This window comes from Pholcus phalangioides, unplaced genomic scaffold, assembly GCF_987345545.1.
Source record: "Pholcus phalangioides strain wild (caught in Gottingen) unplaced genomic scaffold, Ppha-v1.0 ptg000027l_1, whole genome shotgun sequence".
Lineage (NCBI taxonomy): Eukaryota > Metazoa > Arthropoda > Arachnida > Araneae > Pholcidae > Pholcus > Pholcus phalangioides.
Window position 1 is genome coordinate 2,571,832 of NW_028301617.1, and position 20,356 is coordinate 2,592,187.

Genomic DNA, 20,356 nt, shown 5'->3' on the forward strand with positions numbered 1-20,356 from the left:
ATACATACTTAAAGTACCAAAGGGTCTTTATATAGAGGTGGCCCAAGTTCGACACCTGGTTCATCCCTGTCAAAAACTTTCCTGATGCAGGGGTACAACAGAAACGACGACATGACCACGGAAAAAGATTGTTGATAGTGCACCAACCTCTTGGTGAGTTTGGAATCTGCAATAAATTTTAGGCCGAGGTCTAATCAGCCCTCATGTGCAGAAAACGACAGTGGTGCAACAAAAATGATCAAAGTACGGTTGGGTGCTTTTTGAAGAAACCTCATAATATAAAAGTGCCATCAATCCACGATAGAAAAATTGAATTTTTCCCTGCTCCAGCTTGGGACAGGACTGCAATTAGGAAGTAGCATAATTTTTGTCCCAACCTGCCCAATCCGCTATAAAATTCAAATGATAATGTGTGCTTCTCTCCCTTAAAATTTGTTGTTTGTCATCCCCACCCCACCAAGATTGCTTTCTTCAACCCAATCCTAGTTTTGAGCTCACTACGATGGAAAATTCTAACGATATGTACTACTAAAATTCAACTTGATACTTCCACATAGAATTCATTTAGGGTAAGAATGTTCATGAATATTTAGTTGCAACGTTCACAACTATCAACTATGCAAACTGTACTGAGAAGAATGGTAAAGAGGATTACATACTTCCATTGTAACCATACAACTTTGTACCCTTTCTTTTTTTATTGTGTTAAATTTTCTCAGAGGCAGCAGTCATACTGGAAGTGGTAGCTATATGCAAGCCCAGTATCTTATAACTTACAAACAAGTCAATTTGCTGTTGAAAATGCATTTTATGGTTACAACGGAAGAGTACCGATGCTTACACCAGGTGCACCATTTTTTTCCCCTGTGGGGTTCTGAACCTGGGTCCTTGCGATGCAACTCTGTCGCTATGACTGCACAATTGCACAGAGACCATAAACACAGTAATGAAATCAGAAAAATTCTGTGTCACGCTCATACTCCAATTTAGCAATCAATTAATATGAATTTTTAGGTGCTAATACAGATTTTCTAATCGCTGCGGTGACTTGGCAAGTCTAATGTAATCAGAGCCCCCCACTCTTCCATTACCTTGAAATGAACAATTGATGATTTCATGCTTTTAACAGTGAACAACTACTACCAAACCACATATACACCTCGTTCACATTCCTCTGCCCAATTTCTAACGTATGGGCATATGTTGGAATGTGTGTGTAAGTGTTGTGAACCTAACTTGTGAAGTTTGTTACAGTGTAATGCTTACTATGTATAGTGCTGCCATCTGCCATCAATTTTTCTAACTATGAGTGAAGTGCATTGATTGAATAATTGTAACATTGAAAGGGCTGTTGCTCTCCGTGGCGAGAATTTTTCAAGGGGTAATCGACTCACATTGGCGCCTCTAAGTTGGGAACCACAGAAGGCCAACTTCAGCTGACAACCACTTTGGCAACAGTGAAATTCGAATTCGGGTCCTTGTGATGCGAGTCTATACAAATACAACGCCACAACAGGCAAATTGCCCAACAAGGTGGCTGACTTAAGAACATCATGGATCCCAGAGCTATTTTTTGGAGGCCCTATTTACTACTGCTTCACCACACATGCACCCCCCCCCCCGCGGAACCCCCAACGAATCGGTACATGAAAGAAAGGGGGTGTACGTGTAGTGAAACCTGACATGAAGTTTTTTGTTTCTCTGTAATGCTTGTTATGTGTAGTGCTGCCATCTGCCACCAGTTTTTTTAACTATGAGTGAAGTGTTATGATTGAACGATTTATCGTTGTAGGACTGTTGCTCTCTGTGGCGAGACTTTTTAACGGGGAGATCGGCTCGCATTTGCGCCTTGAAGTTGGGAACCACAGAAAACCAACTTCAGCCGACCACCACTGTGGGGTTCGAACCCGGATCCTCGCATCGCGAGTCCGTCGCTATAACCACTCGACCACCACAGCGGCGTATCACTATGAAAGCTACAGCAGAAAAGGTGACCAACTATATTCTGTTTTTGTATGCATTTATATCCTTGGTCATCAGCGAACGATTGATATAACACTCTCTCGGCTCATAACAGTACCAAGACTAGAGTGAAACAGGCAAGAGCATGGATTTGCAAGGCGGTTAGGCTGATCATTACCATGAGATACATTCTTTAATTACACGAGTTAAGTATTTCATATGATGGAATAGCGAAAAAATACTTTTCTGGTTTGAGAGAGACAACCACAAAAGTCTATCAGCACACAGTAACATCCTATCTCATTTCAGTTCAAAAAAATATTATTTTTCCCCACTGACCTATTCATCCACACTCATCCAGCTTAGTTCAGAATCCAATCCTAATAATGTTTTGAAGAGATACAATGGGTCTTTCAGAATGGAGAAGACCAGTGACTGTTGTGAATAGACCCAAAAGCCAAGGGTGCTCAACCTTTAGGAGAGTGCAGGGAGCCCCACTTCATTGGTTTGAAAACGTGTCTTGGGCCACTTAAGTCATATGGAAAGCTGCAGACCTATTGAGTGATGTCGAACTGCACCACAGGTCACTCAAATTATTTGTAAATATTTCACGACCACCCTTAAATGATCGGGAAATATGCCTTGGATCACTTAAGTGATCTGCAAATGTGCCGTGGGCCACTTGAGTGGTTTGGAACTGTACCACGAGCTGCTCAAGTGCTCTGGAACTGTGCCGTGGCTCACTCAAGCGATCTGTAAATATTTCACGGCTCCCTTAATTGATCTGGAAATTCCCCAAAAGTCGCAAGTAATCTGTAAATGTGCCGCTTATTTCATTTTTTACAAAATAAGGTTGAGGTCACGGGCCAAGAGTTCAGTATATATCCCTCAATTCATCGGTTCAGATATCAGCAGAGAATCATATTATCTTTTGTACAGTAGCTAGGACTCATTACATCCATACTGGCATGATAAGCAACATAAAATTCCACATGAAATGGAAGAACTTTGTAACATCACACTGTTTGTTATAAGCGAGTTCGACTGCTACAATAAAAATAGGCGCCAGCAAAATTTCTTACGAGTTCAGCATATTTTGTGAAAAAATCGACTCAAATTTTTCGCACCTTGGCAACCCTTTTTTTGACATTAGTAAAACATGTTAACATAAATGTTTTTCAAAACATTTTCAAGTGATCCTCGAATTGTGATTAAGCAATCACACAAAGAAAATTGAATTTTCCCAAGTCGAACTTGGCGACCCAGGATTGATTGGCCAAGACCTGTCTCAGTAGCGGCATGTGCCCTACTCCTTCTAAAACAAATTCAGAAACTTTTACATCACAAGAGTTTCTAATTTTTACTAAGCCTTCAAAAAAGTTTTCTCCGCAAATATGAAAAATAGGTTTCGAACAGTAAAAATTTATATATGTTTGCACAGTAATAGTCCATATCACACATACTAATTCCATAATTTTATGATATTTTTTCACCGGAAATGAAATTTTTTGTTTTATACATGAAAAGAGGCGATGCAAAAAGCCAGTAAGTCCACCTAACATAAAAAAATCTCAATTATACACAAACACACACACGGACATGCATTTAATTACACGTTTCCTCGAGACTTCAGTTCCTTAGGAATGTGAAATCTGCAAAAAGATAAAGAAACATAAAACATTAAGCTAAGACCAAGTATTTAGCGCATCAGTTTACGACAGTTACAAATTCAGATAAATAATACTGTATAGTGAAAGATGTACTCTCTCTTGTATTTATTAATACGAGATATACGTGAAAAACTGGTGGTTTTTGTAGAGATATGATTTTAGGAAATATTCCATCTCTGTGGCTACTTGGGAGTCGAACCCGGGTACTTCGAATGTCTGGCCAGTGCTGTGCCGACTAAGCTATAGTGACAGATGGCATATTTCTCCTATGGAGCACACGTAGTCGATCCCACTTATGTTCCCATTTAGAGCATTTTCCTGCTTTGTACAACTTATTTTCGCGGTTCAAACTCGTAAGTAATTCTCATTAATATTTTCTGTTTAAAGTGTTTTCCCTGCTTAAAACTTTTTTTTATGACAGTTTGTTTGAGAAACGTTATAAGTGGGATCCACTGTATATGCTGAATGATGCTGTACAATGAACTTAGTTGGTAGAGCATTCGAGGGACCTGGGTTTGAGTCAGAGATGAAAGTTTTCCTAAAAAATCAGTATCTCTATATCAGTGTTTCCCAAAGTAGGCGATGGAATTGTCCGGGGGGGGGGGGGGCGCATAACATAGGATCCTATGGGTATGCTTGAGTTGGGGGCAGTGAGAGAAAAAAATAATTTCTGAAGAACGGGTGGGGGGGGGGGGTGGAGCAAAAAGTCCAAAGTGGGAAACTGTAATCTACATATTAGGGGTCTTCAACGTTTTACGCTCGAGGGCCACATAAAAAATTTGTCGCGTTCCGCGGGCCACTCATTAATGCCGTAGGGGGGCACCCCTCCAAAGACAATGACAAATTAAATATATTTCAAAATATTTTATAGAATTTAAACATTCAATTCAATTAATTTTAACAAATATTAATTTTGAATGATTTAAAAAAAAACATTTCAAATTATAGTGTCAAAAAATTCCTTTTTTGCTATATTAATACATTTCTGTTACTGATAAATGCTTTTGAAAGTTGGTAAATTGTATGAAACAGAATGAAAATGGATGATTTTATATATATATATGTTGAATTAATTAAGCACCAAATAAACAAGAAAATCTTTGGTTACTTACGTTAAGAATGCGAGTGGATGTAATTCCTAAATTAATGCGAAACTTGACTGTGTTTTTGCTGATCAGTCAGACGTGTTCTAGTTTTTGATTTTGTATTCTTAATTCGACTAAACAACTATTCTCATATGTAAGTGCTGCCAAATATAATAAATTATAAGGCAGCAAATATAGTAAAATTATGCTGCCTGTATATAGAAGATATGAACAATGCATATTTGCATATTTCTGGATACTTTTCTTTGAACACATATTTAGAATAAAAATCAATTAATGAAGGAATTTCAAAAAACTTTCATTTAACTGCAGTCACATTGCATATCTGCAAATTCTCATTGCAGCTCAGGTGGAACACTTTCGACATCGACCGAGAATGGTGAGGAAAATGTTTTCATAGAAATTTCGTTCTCGTGGAAGTCGGAAAATCTGCTTCTGAATTCCATTCTCAGATTTGAAATGCACTGTCCATAACCGTCCGGTTTCCAAGTTGTAGATCTATTTACCAACTTCAATAATTTTGTATGCAGTTTTTGTTTTGCAATTGACGTTTCCAAAGGACTAATTTAGTTTCGAACGCTTTTACGTTGTCATAAAAATTATGGACAAATAGGTCTTTTCCCAGTAAGTGGTAGTTTAGATCATTCAGATGACCAGTGACATCGACAAGAAATGTGAAATCTCCCACCCACTTTTTATCTTGAAACTCTCCAGTAAGTTTTCCTTTGGATTTCATGAATTCATCACCTTCCTCCTTCAAGGAAAACAGGTGCTGAAGCATCTAGGGATGACCACTTTTCTTGAAAAAAATCTCAACTTTCCTTTTTTTTTGTTATCACGGTTTGCCATCATGCACTCATTAAAAGGCCTCTGATGAAAGGCTTCAAAGACCTAAAACACAACTAAACGAACTGTACCAATATTGTACAAATCCTTTTTCCAACCAATCAAGATGCATACATCCACCTGCTCCTTACCCGACCATGCACCCGAGAAGTACGATACCATGGAAATTCCGTTCATTTCTGCTTTCTCCCACTCAAGGAGAGTGGGATGTACTCGAATTTATAGTGAAGAAGTGTATGGTGTGGTTTCTTTTACGTTAAAAGCTTTATTCAGAAGCTAAATACTGTACACTGATCAGACTGTCCTTGTTATAAGTCTATATGAAGCTGGGTGACTTTTTTTGTTGAAATCTTCGTTTCACCCTATTTTTGAATGATATTGTGTCAATCGATCGAAATGTTTTGGCGGGCCACGGGTTGAAAACCCCTACTCTACATGAATCACCAGTTTTTCAGTATATCTTCTATTAACAAGTGTATGAAGAGTACATCTTTCTCTATATATACACTCATTGCCATAAAAATTTGCGCACCCAGAAGAAGTCGTCAAAATGAAACGAAATTTTCATGTAAGTACTACGTTGATATAAGTAAGTGATTAGAAAATCCAAGAAAAAGGATCATTTATTGCAAAAAAAAGTACAGATGAACAGAAGTTTTAGTACTCTGTTGGACCCCCTCTAGCGCGAATGCACGATGCAATACGAGCGGGCATTGAGGCATACAAGTTCTGTATGATGTCCTGCGACATCTCGTTCCACAGTTTCTGTAAATGCGCCTCTAGTTCGACCAACCTCGTAGGGTGTCCAACTTGCCGTCCCAAATGATCCCAGATATGCTCGATTGGTGACAAATCTGGGGATAGAGCAGGCCAGGGAAGGGTGGTAATGTGGCGGAGGCAGTCTTGTGATATCCTTGCTGTGTGTGGCCTAGCATTGTCTTGTTGAAAAATGGCTCCTGGGAGCCCTGCCATGAGTGGCAACACATGTGGCTGAAGGATGTTATGGACGTACTGCTGGGCTGTCATTGTGCCATGGATCAATATTAGGGGTGACCGTGTATCGTAAGCAATGGCATACCATGACACCAGCTGTGGGAGCGGTGTGTCGCTGTAAAGCGAAGGCAGGATTGAAGCGTTCACCACGGGGCCTCCACACACGAACACGATCGTCATCACTGCTCAAGTTGAATCTCGATTCGTCGCTGAAGACGACCTGGTTCCATTCCGTTGCAGTCCAATCCCGTCGTGCTCGACACCACTCCAAACGGAGGCGTTGGTGGGTGGGTGGGTGTCATTGGCAGCACACGTAATGGGCGGCGCGATACCAGATGTCCTTCAGCCAGGCGCCTTGCGATGGTTCGGGAAGACACAGGGGCCGTAGTGAAGCTGCTGCCTGTGTCTGGATAGCGGCCAATGAGGCAGTTGGCTCTACGCGTGCATTTCGGATGATGTGACGATCTTCTCAACGACTGGTCTGTCGAGGGCGTCCTGAACCTGGTCGCAGTGTAAATGACGTCTCTTCTGTCCACTGGTCCCAACACCTCCTCACAGTAAAATCAGAATGGCCTAGTTGACAAGCTACTCGCCGAGCTGACCACCCAGCTTCCATCATCCCGATGATTCTTCCCCTATCGAACTCTGACAACTGCTCATATGGTCTTCGACGGCGGCGGAGTAACGGCATGTCTACCTCAGCATTTCCTTTGCAAACGATTAAATACACTCCAGCAAGCCTGCTGGAGTGTAGTTACCTTAGTTACTCCTGCTTACCTGTTTTATACTCCAAGGAGAAGGAAGTTCAACGCCCTCTAGTGGCATTACGCAATGCGCAATCACGCTGCATTTCTAATCATTTGCATATCTGCCCGACATGTACCTTCAGGCCAACTTTCGTTTCGATCCCACAATTATTTCTTGGTGCGCAAATTTTTATGGCAATGAGTGTATATATATATGTCACTATCTGATGGCCTTATGTTGTCATTTACAAGCTATTAGCTGATTGCTGTCCATCGCACGCACCATTCAGCATATATATTTGGTCCAAAGGAGAAATATTCTATCTGTCACTATAGTTTAGTTTCAAATTTTTTCTCCATTGTGTCATTTTGTTAGCCACTGAAGAAGGAACTTGATACAATTCTGAGACACGTCTAGCTGTTGTTTTTCTTCATGCTGTGGGTTTACTTATGATACTATTATTATTTCTACAACACAGAGTATATAACAGGTCCAGGAACCCCTGCTCATAACGAGTACATCAGTTTGTTAGAAATTCCTAACAGCAAGCAAATAATATTCGATTTTGGGACCCTTAGGCTATGGTCTGGGATATTTACGTCTTGCCCTCATCTGTGGCAGGTATCATTGGAGGTTCAATATAAGTAACAACTCTGGAATGGAATCTCCAAAGATGCCTTGCATAAATGTGGGAGAAATGAATGCGTAAAGATGTAAATATCCCAGACAATGGCCTGACAACCCGAAAATCAAATGTATTTCATTAAACGCAGGCCATGGAAACCAGAGATAATATTCCTCAGAGTAATGTTTACGAGTTGCCTGTCCTGCCATCTATAGTCCACATCGGAGGTGGAAGTGGCAGGGATATGAATTATGATGTTTGTGATAATAATAATTAATTACTAATGCTAGTGATGATGCACTGTGACCATCCAAAACTCGAAATTTCTGAAAACAGCACGTAGAAGTTAAATTCACAAACTCTTCACTGAAAATACTTTTACTGACCCAAGTTCTTCAACAACCTGGGTTCTAGAGGCCTGGAAGAGGTGGCATAACTCTATTCTGAGTGAAATCACTGAAAAATTATAAGTTAATTCATATCAACTCTTGCTTTCTTTCCACCGCACAACGAATTTGGTCATATCACCATAGAGCGATTTACTGCAGATCAAATTATCTAAAGTAAGAGAGTTGCAGTGTGCTTCTGTTCTTTTCTTTAACATGGGGGGGGGGGGGACTTTTATCAGGGATATTTAATAAATGCCATCAATCAGTGGTAGCATCAGGTCTGATAGGTAGAGAGCGCTTCTCTGCCAGAAGAGTTCTACTTGCCTGAAATCACAACTGTGGATGTGTTGCTAGCATCGAGCTTATATTACTGGAGGGAGGAAGGAGCTTTGAAAACCAAACACACCCCGCTTCCCATCTCATTGAGATATCGAAGCTAGGAGGAAGGAGCTGCCACAACAGCAATAACATTGAATACAAGGACATTACATGGTGTTTAATACACAGTTCATGCAATTTCCCCATTGAAATGGACTGTATGTTGATCTCTAAACATTGCAATTAATTGTATTCTAAAGATTAAAAAACGATAGAAAGCTTCTGAAGATAAAAAAGATTAAATTATTTCTTTCATTAATGATGGAATTATTTTTTTCATTGATTCCAAAATTATCTCTTTCATTAAAGTTTGAAATTATCTCTCATTCATTCTAGAGTTCCCCCCCCCCATTAATTTTGGAATTATTACTTTCATTAATGCTGCATTAATTCTCATTTATTCTAGAATTTTTCCTCTCATTAATTCTGGAACTAATTAATTAATTAACTCTAGAATTGAAATTATCCTTAATTAATTCTGAATTACTTTTTTACTAATTCCAGAATAATAAACGCAAATCTTCCAGAAAAAAATAATAAAGTCCCTTCCTTTCCCTTGTAACTCCTATGGGTGGCATCAGCAAATAACGGGGTTGCACTGACAGTATACAGGTTATGTGATCTTCTGAGGAATGACCACCATTTTGTTGACCACCAGAATGTTTAGGACACCATTCTCAGCACTGCCAAGATAGAGACAGCCGACATCATTCTCCCCCCCAGCAATACAAGCTCAATGGCTGCTAGCTTTCTTTGTGGTAGATGAGAATTGTACTACTGTGCCCTAGTACAAATCTACTGTCTGTGGTCAAAGATTTTCCAAAGGCAAGACAAACTTAACATTCCCATCTTGAAGTTAGAAAATACTGGTACACTGACAAATTATGCCAGAGCTGGACAAATCCTAGGTGCCAGGTTGCCATGGCAACTAAAAAATTGGTAATGCGCCTAAAATTTTCTTTCTGCAGTTACTAATTTGCAGGCTGAGAGCAGTCCAAAATGTTTGGAATTTTAGCAGCATTTCTGCCAACATGAAAGAGGGTCACTATGCACTGAAAAAATCAAAAGCAGCATTATTTTAGACCTTTTCGTCAAATAAAAAAATTTTTGCCGTTCTTGGCCAGGATTTGTGCTGCCGATCGCCATTGCACAAAAATATTTCAGTTGGCAAACAAATAAAAGATTGAATTCGCCACATTGCAAGTGTCCACTCAGCCTCTTGATGGTCGAATCAGCTATTTGATGCAGTTGTTTTGGAATTCACATTTTATGACGCATCAATATGGCTAAGGTTCTCTCTCATTTGACTACATCTTTTTCCATGTGATTAGCCAAATTGCTACAATTGACAAAAAGTCAGGGAGAACCCTGGTTCTGGTGCCTAGATTTTTTTTTTTGCGATTTATCTAGCCCTGAATTATGTGAATAATAAATTCAAAAACATACATGCAATAAACACAATGCTAAGCGTAATGAATATAATATTTTGTTTTCAGACTAACTTACCAAATCTGCACTATTTCTTGGCCGATTTCGCTAAAGCAATGCCCAAGCCGACGAGGCCACCAACTGCCACAGCTGCTCCTCCAACTATAGCCATGCCGAGTAGTCCTTCTGACAAAATACAAAATTCAAACTTGCTTTGATAATATCAGAATATATCATAAAGAGAAATATGAAAGAAGTACACAGTCAAACCAGGGTTGGCAGGTTTTTGACGCATGTCAGTTTTTGACGGTTTAAACTGTCACGTCAAAAACCTCAAATACTGCTTTTCAACATATAAATTCCCATTGAAAATACGCAAATTGATTGCATGTAATGCTTAAAGTGACTATGCTGCAATACATAATGTGTGATTTTAAAATAATCTCCCCCCCACCCACATAATTATTTTGGACAATTATATACATGTATATATACTTGTAAAATATAGAATTTGAGTAGAGCATAGCATAAAACTACGGAAGGATATGTAAGTGTAATGTATTCAAGATAGTTTCAACCTTCTAAAATTTCTTCAACTGTTTATTTATATATGAATATATATATATTTGCATATCAACATCTGCTCTACTTTTTTTTTTTACAACAGATACATGTTTAAAAAGTTCTTTCATGCTTGCTATATATAATGTTGATTTCTGTAATTATATTATCTAGACAATCCCAGATATTTAAAACAATATTCTTATTGTACATAACATTAGAATATATATATCCAGCAATCAAAATACTAAATTATCCTAAAATAATTTTTCCCTTGAAAAATTAATTAGTTCATTATTAGTCAAAATTTTTCATTGTTACCACAGTTTCTATTCTTGGGTTACATTTGGTGGTATATTTTTAAATGATAAGTGTTTTTTCCCCCTTCAAAAAGACCTTATAAAAGTAGTCTGAATATACATATTTTTTATATAAAGTATCTTAGTTACTTAAATTACATTACAATATCAAAATTGCTAATTCTTACCACATTTTCTAACCTTGGGCTATGCATTCTGACGTTTAGAAAATTCATGAATGGGGATTGCATCACAAATCTAAATGTAGTGGTATATTATCTCACAGGGTTTTGTTTTTCTTTTTCCTTCACCAAGAAGCAGCAACAGTAGTGACTGCATTATCATGCTAGGGGCAGATGGTCTTATAATCCAATAAAGACACCAGCTGCCCTTAGAGGACAAAGACCAGTGTACTACAGAAAAGTCCAACTTTGCTATTTATTGTTTGAATTGTAAAGTAGTGAGGATTAATATGGAAACCAATTTCAGAAATTTCATTTGATATTTTTTTATGTTTAGTGAAACCAATTTCTAAGAAATCATAAATATTTAGTCTATTATTAGTTTAAAATATAATGAATCGTGGTGGAAGGCCACAGCATATAGCCTGGCAAAATTTTGATAAAGTAGAGAAAATGGAAAAATATATGCAAAATGCATTAATTGTGGAGTTAGGATGTTTTAGGATGAAGAGCCATATAGCTCAGTGTATTGGAAGGGGCAATGATGTTGAACAAATACCTGATGTACAAAAAGCAACTACATCAACATCTACAGAGTCCACTGCTTCACAGCCTATTATTTTGTTGGAATCAACAGAACCTGAAATTTTCACTCAAAAAAAGAAGCAAAAAATTGATGACTTCATTGTGAAATCAAATTCTGCTACAACTAAAAAAATTGATTTATTAGTGGCAAAGTTTTTTTATGCCAATAATATCCCATTCAGTGTTGTTGAACATTCAAGTTTCAAAGATCTAGTTTCTGCTTTGCGACCTGGTTATAATACCCCAAGTAGAAAAGCTTTGGCTCAGTCATTGCTTGATGAAGTTACAAGAGAGGTTGAGAAAACTGCAAAAGACAATCTCAGTGGAAAAGCTGTAACTTTAATTGACGATGGATGGAGCAATATTCATAACGATACAGTCATAGCTACATGTATACATTCTGAAGTTAAATCCTATTTTCTTGAAGCTGTTGAGTGTGGTGCTATTATGAAAAATGCAGATTACCACAAGCAAATAATTGACAATTCCATACGTTTGGCCCACGATAAATATTCTTGTGAAGTAAAGGCAGTTGTAACTGATAATGCAAAAGTAATGGAGAAAGCCAGGCAACTTTTGCTTAATGAGATTGACCAAAATTTAATAGAATATGGGTGCTCTTCTCATTGGCTCAACTTACTTGGACAAGATCTAACACCTGAAGCTGTGCTCAAACAGGTGGTTAAAATACAAAAATACTTTAGAAACCATCATTTGCCTTCGGGATGGCTTAATGAACATATGGGGTCAATAAAACCCCAATTACCTGGTGATACTCGATGGAAGAGTACACTTACTTGTCTTGAAACATTTTTACACAATAGGCCATTTTTTCAGAAAAATGACATTGACAAAGGAATTGTTATTTTAATCAACAATTATAATTTATATAAACAGTGTAAAGATCTTTCATTCCAACTCAAGCCAATAAGTGTTGCATTGGATATTCTTCAAACAGATACAGCTACAATAGCTGACTCATGCCGTGTTTGACTAAGCCTTCTCAAAGAAAGTGCTGTTCAGCCTCACATTGAAAAGATACAAAACAGGATGAACCAGATTCTGAGACCATTTCATTATTTGGCATATAATTTGCACCCAAAATATAAAGGTGAAGGACTGACTGATGTGCAAAGTGATTTGGCTCGCACATGGGCAACAGAGAAAATTAACGGTTGTCTGCCATTGCTAATTTCATATGAAGCGGAAGAAACTCCTTTTCCACCTTCTTATTTCAGTGCAGCAGGAAGAATGACAAACCCTGTGATTTGGCGGAAAGGACTTTCTAAATGTAATGCTTTTTCAGCTGAGCCTGCATCTGAACTCATAAAACTAACAATGCTTTTGCTGTCTAGTCCCGCCAGCTCAGCCTCCATTGAAAGAGTATTTTCTAACTTTGGATTTGTCCATTCAAAACTTAGAAATCGTTTAGGTGTAGAAAAATGCGCAAAATTAGTTACACATTATCAGATGCTACGTGGTAAAAATGAACCATACTATTAATTATATATCTATTCTAGACATTTTGTACCTCAAATTCAAAATCTCAAATTATAATTAATATTTTGTTTCAATTTTAATAAATTAGTGTTTGAAAATGAAACATTGTAATATCAAAGTGCCTCATCATTAAGTTATATACCTATTCTATTCGAAACATCCCAAAGCATTCATTTAGGTTTTTGACAGTTTAAACCAGTTTTTGACACTTGTCACGTCAAAAACCCAACCCTGAGTCAAACCCATCATAGTGAACAGCAACAGACAAAAATTTAGATCGCTGTTAGCAGATGCAAATTCCGATTGGACCGAAAACTTCATTCACTATAAACTAAATTTTCTATAGTGAGGTGTGGCTGTATACTATGGCACCTCACTAATTTGGCCAACCACTTTAGCTCATAAGAAACAACACCAAAAATTTGCACTATGATTGCAGGAAAAAAATAATTGGCAACTTTGCTCACATTTGGCATCAATTTTGGGGATAATTGCTGATTTTCCATATTTAAGATCTCGATTCCTCATATTTTCCCCGAGAAAATATGATCAGTCAAGTGGTCAGCCAGAATTGAAAAGACTAAAGGATTTTTTTCCTATTTTCACAAAGCACAATTTGGGGATTCTTTTAAAGATTTTTCATGAAGATAAAAAAAAAATCGGGAGAACCTGGTTTGCAACCGGAAGATTTTAATTAGGCTAAAAAATTAGAAGGCTCTCGCATAAATCAGAAGCATTGGCACTGGATATTGCCTTGGGATGATTGAAGATTTACAGCCAACTATACAGGCGATGCTGGGGGGAAAAGCTTCTCATGTATAGGAGGTGGTGGTTGAAATATATTTGTTTTTTTTATATTTAAAAGAGGAGGCACAAGGATTCTGCCATCACTGAAGCCCAGTATAATAAGTGTGACTTCGTAACTGACATGAATATGTCTTTTAAACCATCTGACAACACTGGGAGCATTCGCAAAGAGTTGCGTGACAAAATTCTTTAAACGCTCATACCTCAGGAAGCACCCAAAGAAAAATCCAATGATATCACTCCAGTTTCAATGTCTCCTCTTGTCTAGGCACCAGGTCTGCTACCCTGATTCGTAACAAATTGTTTTCTGCCATCTTGAGCAGTTCACAAATAGATGACACTAGTATCGTTTGTTAGCTATTCCAAATACAAAGCCGATGATAACGATTTTGAAATAATAATTTCATTATGTCAGTACCTACCAAGCAATTAAAGACAAAAAAAAAAAAAACCAACCATATTCAAGTCAAAAACTTGCAGCCGTATCTATGACACAGTCTACCCTGTTTTTTTAATTAGATTTTTTTGTATGGATAACAATTATGATATAGTCTCCTCTGGTGGTAGGTATAGTCACTATCAGTGGCTTAACCAAGATTTTTTTGGTGTTATTTGTGTTCCCTCTTCCCCACCATTATATATAGCCAGGATATAATCAAAGTTCTACTGTAGTAAGAAGTAACAGAAACGAGTACCCACCTTCTTGTTTGAGAGTAACAAAAAAGTATTGAAACCAGAAAAAAAAATATTTTGTAATGTCCGTGATTCTTAAACATGAAAAGAAAAAAATCCAAAAATTGTATATTCCAATTTTACCTTTCTGCATCCTGCTCTTGATGACCTTCTGCAGTTCTATCGCTTGCCTGTTGCCAGGCTCGACACTCAAGAACTTCGTCACCAGCTTCATAGCTTGATCGTATTGCTGCAAATAATCATTAACACCATGATTTGAAATGGCCCTCGTATATCTGTGTGTTGTAACTAATTCATACAAATTCAAAACAAAAATAATCTCAGATGTGCACTGAAGCACCTACTCAATACTTGATTGGTTGGTCCACACATCATGGCACTGTTGAGTTAGATAAGGACATTCAGACTACCACTGTTGTATGGCTGCTACAATTTTCATAATTTTGAGATGGCAATCTAATTTTAATAAACTGCGTCATTTGCTGCTCGCCCTGTAGAATTTTCCTATCACTTTGTATACATTACAGCCAAAATCTGAAATTTGAGAATTTCGTTATAAACTGACTCTGCCAATGCCAGAATTTCAGGCTTTGGCCAGCCAGTTTGCGAAGTGGATGAAGATCTCTGGCCAAAGTCCAAAAAAGCAGACGATTTGGGAGTCATCACCAAGTTGACATATTTTTTCATGATAATTATGTCCACGTTAGCTATGGTCACTCATCTTATCACAGCCCCAATAAGGTAATAATTTTTTTTTTTAAATTTGACAGAAAAAACTATATAGTCAAACCTCGTTAGTGCATCACCCTGTTAACACGTCACTCCGCTTACCGGGCCACTTTTTGGAAGTCCCAATTGTCCTCAGACTGGAATTGGCACAGCTATGGCTTACTCCGTTTAACAAGTCACTCCGCTTACGAAGTCATATATTTGCTCTCCCAAGAGTGACTCATTAATGAGGTTTGACTGTATTATATAAATAGTTTTTATCTCAAATTTATATATTTTTTAACTCTCATCACATGGAGCTAACCCAGTGTTTCCCAAAGTGGAAAATGGAATTGTCCCAGGGGCGATAGAAATCATGGGTAATAAAATAGGATCCTAAGGGCACACTTGAGTGATCTTAGATCAGCACATCAAACTTTGTCCAGGAATCTCCTGCCACTTTGCAAATTGGCTGCCCAAAGCCAGAAAAATCACTGGTCATTTCTGAAAATTTTTATTTTGGCTAAAACTCTCAGCCACCAAATTTGCGGCACTTCAGTCTTTGGCCAAAGCATATACATTTTCACTACACTCATAGCTTCTCCCCCCCCCCCAACTCCCATCATGCCAAATTACAATAAAATGCAATATTCGGTGAGCATGTAAACGATTACACTCACACCAGACAGCAGGAAGAAAAAGGAAATCTATATTTAATGTCGTAAATTTTGGCTGATCTTTTTCACTGTGATTCGATGTCCCACTGCTCAAACTTTTCTTAACAAAATGCATGAAATTGTCTGATATTGCATACATGGAAAAAATTATTTAAAAAAATGTTCACAATTTTCTCTGCCAACCATAATCATGCAAACTAAACTCTTTGCTTGTTTTTTTTCAAACTCCTTTGTTTTCATCGAACTCAGTGAGACTATTTCGAGGTGGCTTAACTGTAGTATGTAAAAAAATTATGGAATTTAAACAGGTGAGTACATGCCTTGAGTTTTGTGTTGCCGATAGCAAGATAGAACAGATAGTCCCGCTTGGCGGTCTCCTCACCTCGATGAAACAAATCTAAAAAAGAAATTTAATAATATGATAAAAACCGACTAAATAAATATTACTCACATCGTTGTAATACGCTAGACTTTAATGTATGCCAGCCGAGGTGGCAGCTAAGGAGTTGATGTTTGACAAAGTTCGAAGCAGTGGAAGAATCTTTGTCTTCTCTCCTAACACACTTCACACAACAAGAGCAATTACTATAAAATCAATGAAACAGGTTTAAGCATCGTGCGTGTCTTTGTGATTGAGCTAGCAAAAGTTTAACATGAGGTTTTTTGCTAATATTTATGTTTTGCATCGCTGTATTACTTCCAAGCCAAAATATCGAAACAAATAATCTGACACTTCAAACTGCCGTACAATATTTTGAGACTGCTTTACTGAAAGTAATAATCGGGACAGTGACAGCCAAGTGTTGTGTCCTGCCACTTTAGATTGCTTCACAGAGCCTTGAGATCAGATACTTTGATATTTTAAATTCAAATCATAAAACGTGAAATTCTGATAAATGCAACTTCAGCCAACCACCACTATGGTAACTGTGGGGTTCGAACCCGGGTTCTCACAATACGAGTCCATCACTATCACCACTCAAACATCGCAACAACTAAAACTTCCAGGTAATGCCCAAAATATAAAGATAAGATTTTTAAAGACACCAAGGAGTGCTTTAAAAAGAGAAAAACTGACAGAAAGCTAAAATGAATAGCTTCAAAATTAGATAAATTGGAATTGGGCAGGAAGATATAAGATATTGCAGATCATCTTATTTTACACTATGTACACAACCAACACCAGCTCTAGTCTACTAAAGCCGGTGACACAACCCAGTCCAGTTCATAGGAGTCCCTCATTCATTTGTGTTTTGGCCAGCTCATTTCTGTGTCTGATACACGAAGATGGAAAAGATGAGCTCCTAGAATGTCCAGACTGTTCAGTTTGATTCCAAGAGTCTTGCGCTGAAAGCAAGCACAGGCTCCTTTTTCTTTTTAAATGCATATTCTATTATAAGCATAATCTTCTGAAATGGTTCTAAAACTTTCAGAAAGAGAAGTGGAGGAACATCATTTAGAAAAAGATTCTGAGGCAGAGTTAATTGGGCTTCAATGACAGTAATTCTAATGATGATTGGTGCTAATATTCAGCTTACAAAGCGGCTGTTTTATGTTAGTGCATGCATCCATAAATCAACGGAAACCTTCATTAGTAGAAAAATCGCAAAACACTGTTTGTTAGCCAAAAAGTTCATAAGCTGAGGCATTCATTAGTCTATGTATTACTGTACAAAGAAACCACAAACAGATGAAACAACTTTCTTAAAATTGGTTAGAAAATCTTAAAATTATCTAGAAGAGTGATTTGGGGGTTTTCGTTTTTAGTGTTTTGTCAGCCCCTTCTATCAAGTTGGTGGTTTGAAGTTGATAAAATCTGTTTGATAAATTGATATATCGGTCATCATGTGTTATATTAACTGTTTTCTCTCTCTCACAATACAGAGTTATTCAAAATGTTACAGTAAAACCTTCTCTTACTGCCACCTCTAAAAAATAACCACATTTTATTGGAACTGAACATGTTCCATAGAATTTTCATTACAAATAACCTCAAAAAAAAATTTCTGAACAACTGCCATTTTGGACATGGAGTCGGAAAAATAAATATATTGTTTGCTATAAGAAAAATAATTTTCAAGGGAGTTTTTTTTCTCCCCTAACTCTATGGAAAAAAACTATGTATGGTTTCTTTCCTGAATACAAATGCTAGACAGGTTTATTGACGGGGGTGGGAGGGAAGGGCCGCCAAAAGTGCTCTATAGTTGCACTTACAGATCACCTAAATGTGCTGCAGACCAACTAATTGAGGTGGCAATGTACCGTGGGTCACTTAAGTGATCTGAGAATGTGCCACTTGCTTCATTTTTACAAAATTACGTTTGAGATCGCAGGGCACATCAGATGACCCTGGAGGCCATATTTGGCCCGCGTGTCAAGAGTTGAGCATGTATGTCCATGTAGTTGATCGTGAGGGTGGGAACAAAGAACTATTTTTTGAAGTTGCTGGTACAAACGTTCCGGTTAATAACAATTTTTTTCCCCCAAGTCGTTTCTGTTGCATTTTATCTCAGCATTGCAAGCCTAAATTTTAGTTGTCTTTTAGTCGGCTCATTTGAGACACTAAATTTTTTTTCCTCGAGTAACAATGGTTAAATGATATTTTCCCTCCTCCCTCCCCGAAACAAACTCCTAAAATTCAATTGCAATGAAAAAAATCGAATGGATATTAAAATAACCAAACCTTCTAATAACATGACGCCCCTCCTGACATCTGCTGCATATTTGCTGCGGATCAGACACCAAGCATATTCGAATTGCTGCTTCGGACTCACATCCCCGGTCTGTACGTGTGTGTTGTAAATAGCTTCGAATTTCTGAAATGAAACAAGATTTACTTACTTCATCAACCTCAAGAAAACAAAATTCACCAATTTTACCGATTGGTAAAATGTTTACAACACCTAACAATGAATCTGTGTGAACTACACCCAAGAGCGAATACGAATGTCATTAATGGTTCATAAAATGAGCAAAAGACATGTTCCACGTGATTTTTGAATTCTTCTTTTAAAAAATTTGAGGCACTAAAATACAAATTTAGATTTTATTGTTTGAAAATTGAGCCAGTTGTTTGCTCAAGCTATGATACATACAGTCGAATTCTGTTATAACGAACTCCAAGAGAGAGAAGAGAGACCAGAGAAATCACTTCGAAATAACGAAATTTTGCTCGAGAGATTTGCACATTGCTCCTATGAAAACTTATCAGGAGGGTTAGAAAAGTTTTCGTAAAAACGAGATTTTTGCTATAACGGTATTTGTTAAGACGGGAATCAACTGTAATTATAGCTCCTTCCCAGGGCCCCATAACTTTGGGTGTTTCGCGAGAAACTATACCTCCCTAGCTTCACTGGTTTGTACACAAAAAAAAATTATGGCTGGATACTTTTTGGAACAAACCTCATAGACGGTGAACAGTTTCTATTATGGTTTCTAGTATTTTATCTTTAACTAGTTAAAAAATCAGATCTTGACGAGAATGCCAGAGCACTAGCAATTGTTTGGGGTTGTTTAGAATATGGTATCGGTGGTTTTTTTACATATCGCCAGATTTCGGTTAGTGAGAACAATTTCGGTTGAGAAAATCACAAAATCAAGATTGTTACAGCTATCCCATGAGTGTTTCGGAAAATGATTTCAAAAGCATTTAATAGTCAATATTTATAAATATATATATTAGCTGGTACAATATCCTCAAACACAAGCATCTATCATTTTATGTTAAATGAACACCTTTGGAGAACAAAGCAATCAACGAGTTTAATTAATATTCAAATTTCATAACAAAACATGAATCGAGCGTGTATCCCTAATTTACTGAATTAATCGATTACAATGGGATGAGGAAACACCTGTTAAATAGTTTCATAACTATTGACGATGAGTCATTCAAAAAACTATTAGTAATCAAGCATTAATAATCAACTCATGCATCTTTAATAACCATACACAAAACTGTACAAACTTTTAAGTCTTCGGAGGAAACGTAGTCATTCAACAGCTCATCCATTTGTATAGTTGTCTACTAACACACACCGATAAAATTACACACTACGTTGATAGGAAGTCGACTTAGTTCCAACAAAATCAAAACAATCTTTCACAGCAGTTACGGATCTCTAACATCGCCTCTTACGATGAACTCACATCCTGAAAAATTTATCGCAAGTCTAGGAAATAAACTTAATCAGCTCGTTT

The 20,356-nt window shown here is 37.4% G+C and overlaps 1 protein-coding gene across 1 annotated transcript; it reads right to left on the reverse strand.

The window, feature by feature from the left end:
* Positions 1 to 3,422: 3,422 nt before the first annotated feature.
* Positions 3,423 to 20,259, reverse strand: LOC149068057 (mitochondrial fission 1 protein-like). The gene is made up of 6 exons (XM_089251766.1): positions 20,124 to 20,259; positions 18,840 to 18,972; positions 16,477 to 16,553; positions 14,895 to 15,000; positions 10,223 to 10,330; positions 3,423 to 3,614 (listed from the first exon to the last, which is right to left on the reverse strand). Exons 1-5 carry the CDS (start codon positions 20,166 to 20,168, stop codon positions 10,233 to 10,235), a joined length of 459 nt encoding a protein of 152 aa, XP_089107892.1. The 5' UTR covers positions 20,169 to 20,259; the 3' UTR covers positions 3,423 to 3,614; positions 10,223 to 10,232.
* Between the last annotated feature and the right edge of the window lie 97 nt (positions 20,260 to 20,356).

What these genes read in the sequence shown, in the direction of transcription:
- LOC149068057 (XM_089251766.1), bottom strand. Translation starts at nt 20,168, where the DNA reads ATGGATGAGCTGTTGAATGACTACGTTTCCTCCGAAGACTTAAAA. An exon ending in TTTCCTCCGAAGACTTAAAA is followed by an intron (nt 18,973 to 20,123) that starts GTTTGTACAGTT and finishes GTTTCATTTCAG; the next exon opens with AAATTCGAAGCTATTTACAA. An exon ending in GGGCGTCATGTTATTAGAAG is followed by an intron (nt 16,554 to 18,839) that starts GTTTGGTTATTT and finishes TTTCTTTTTTAG; the next exon opens with ATTTGTTTCATCGAGGTGAG.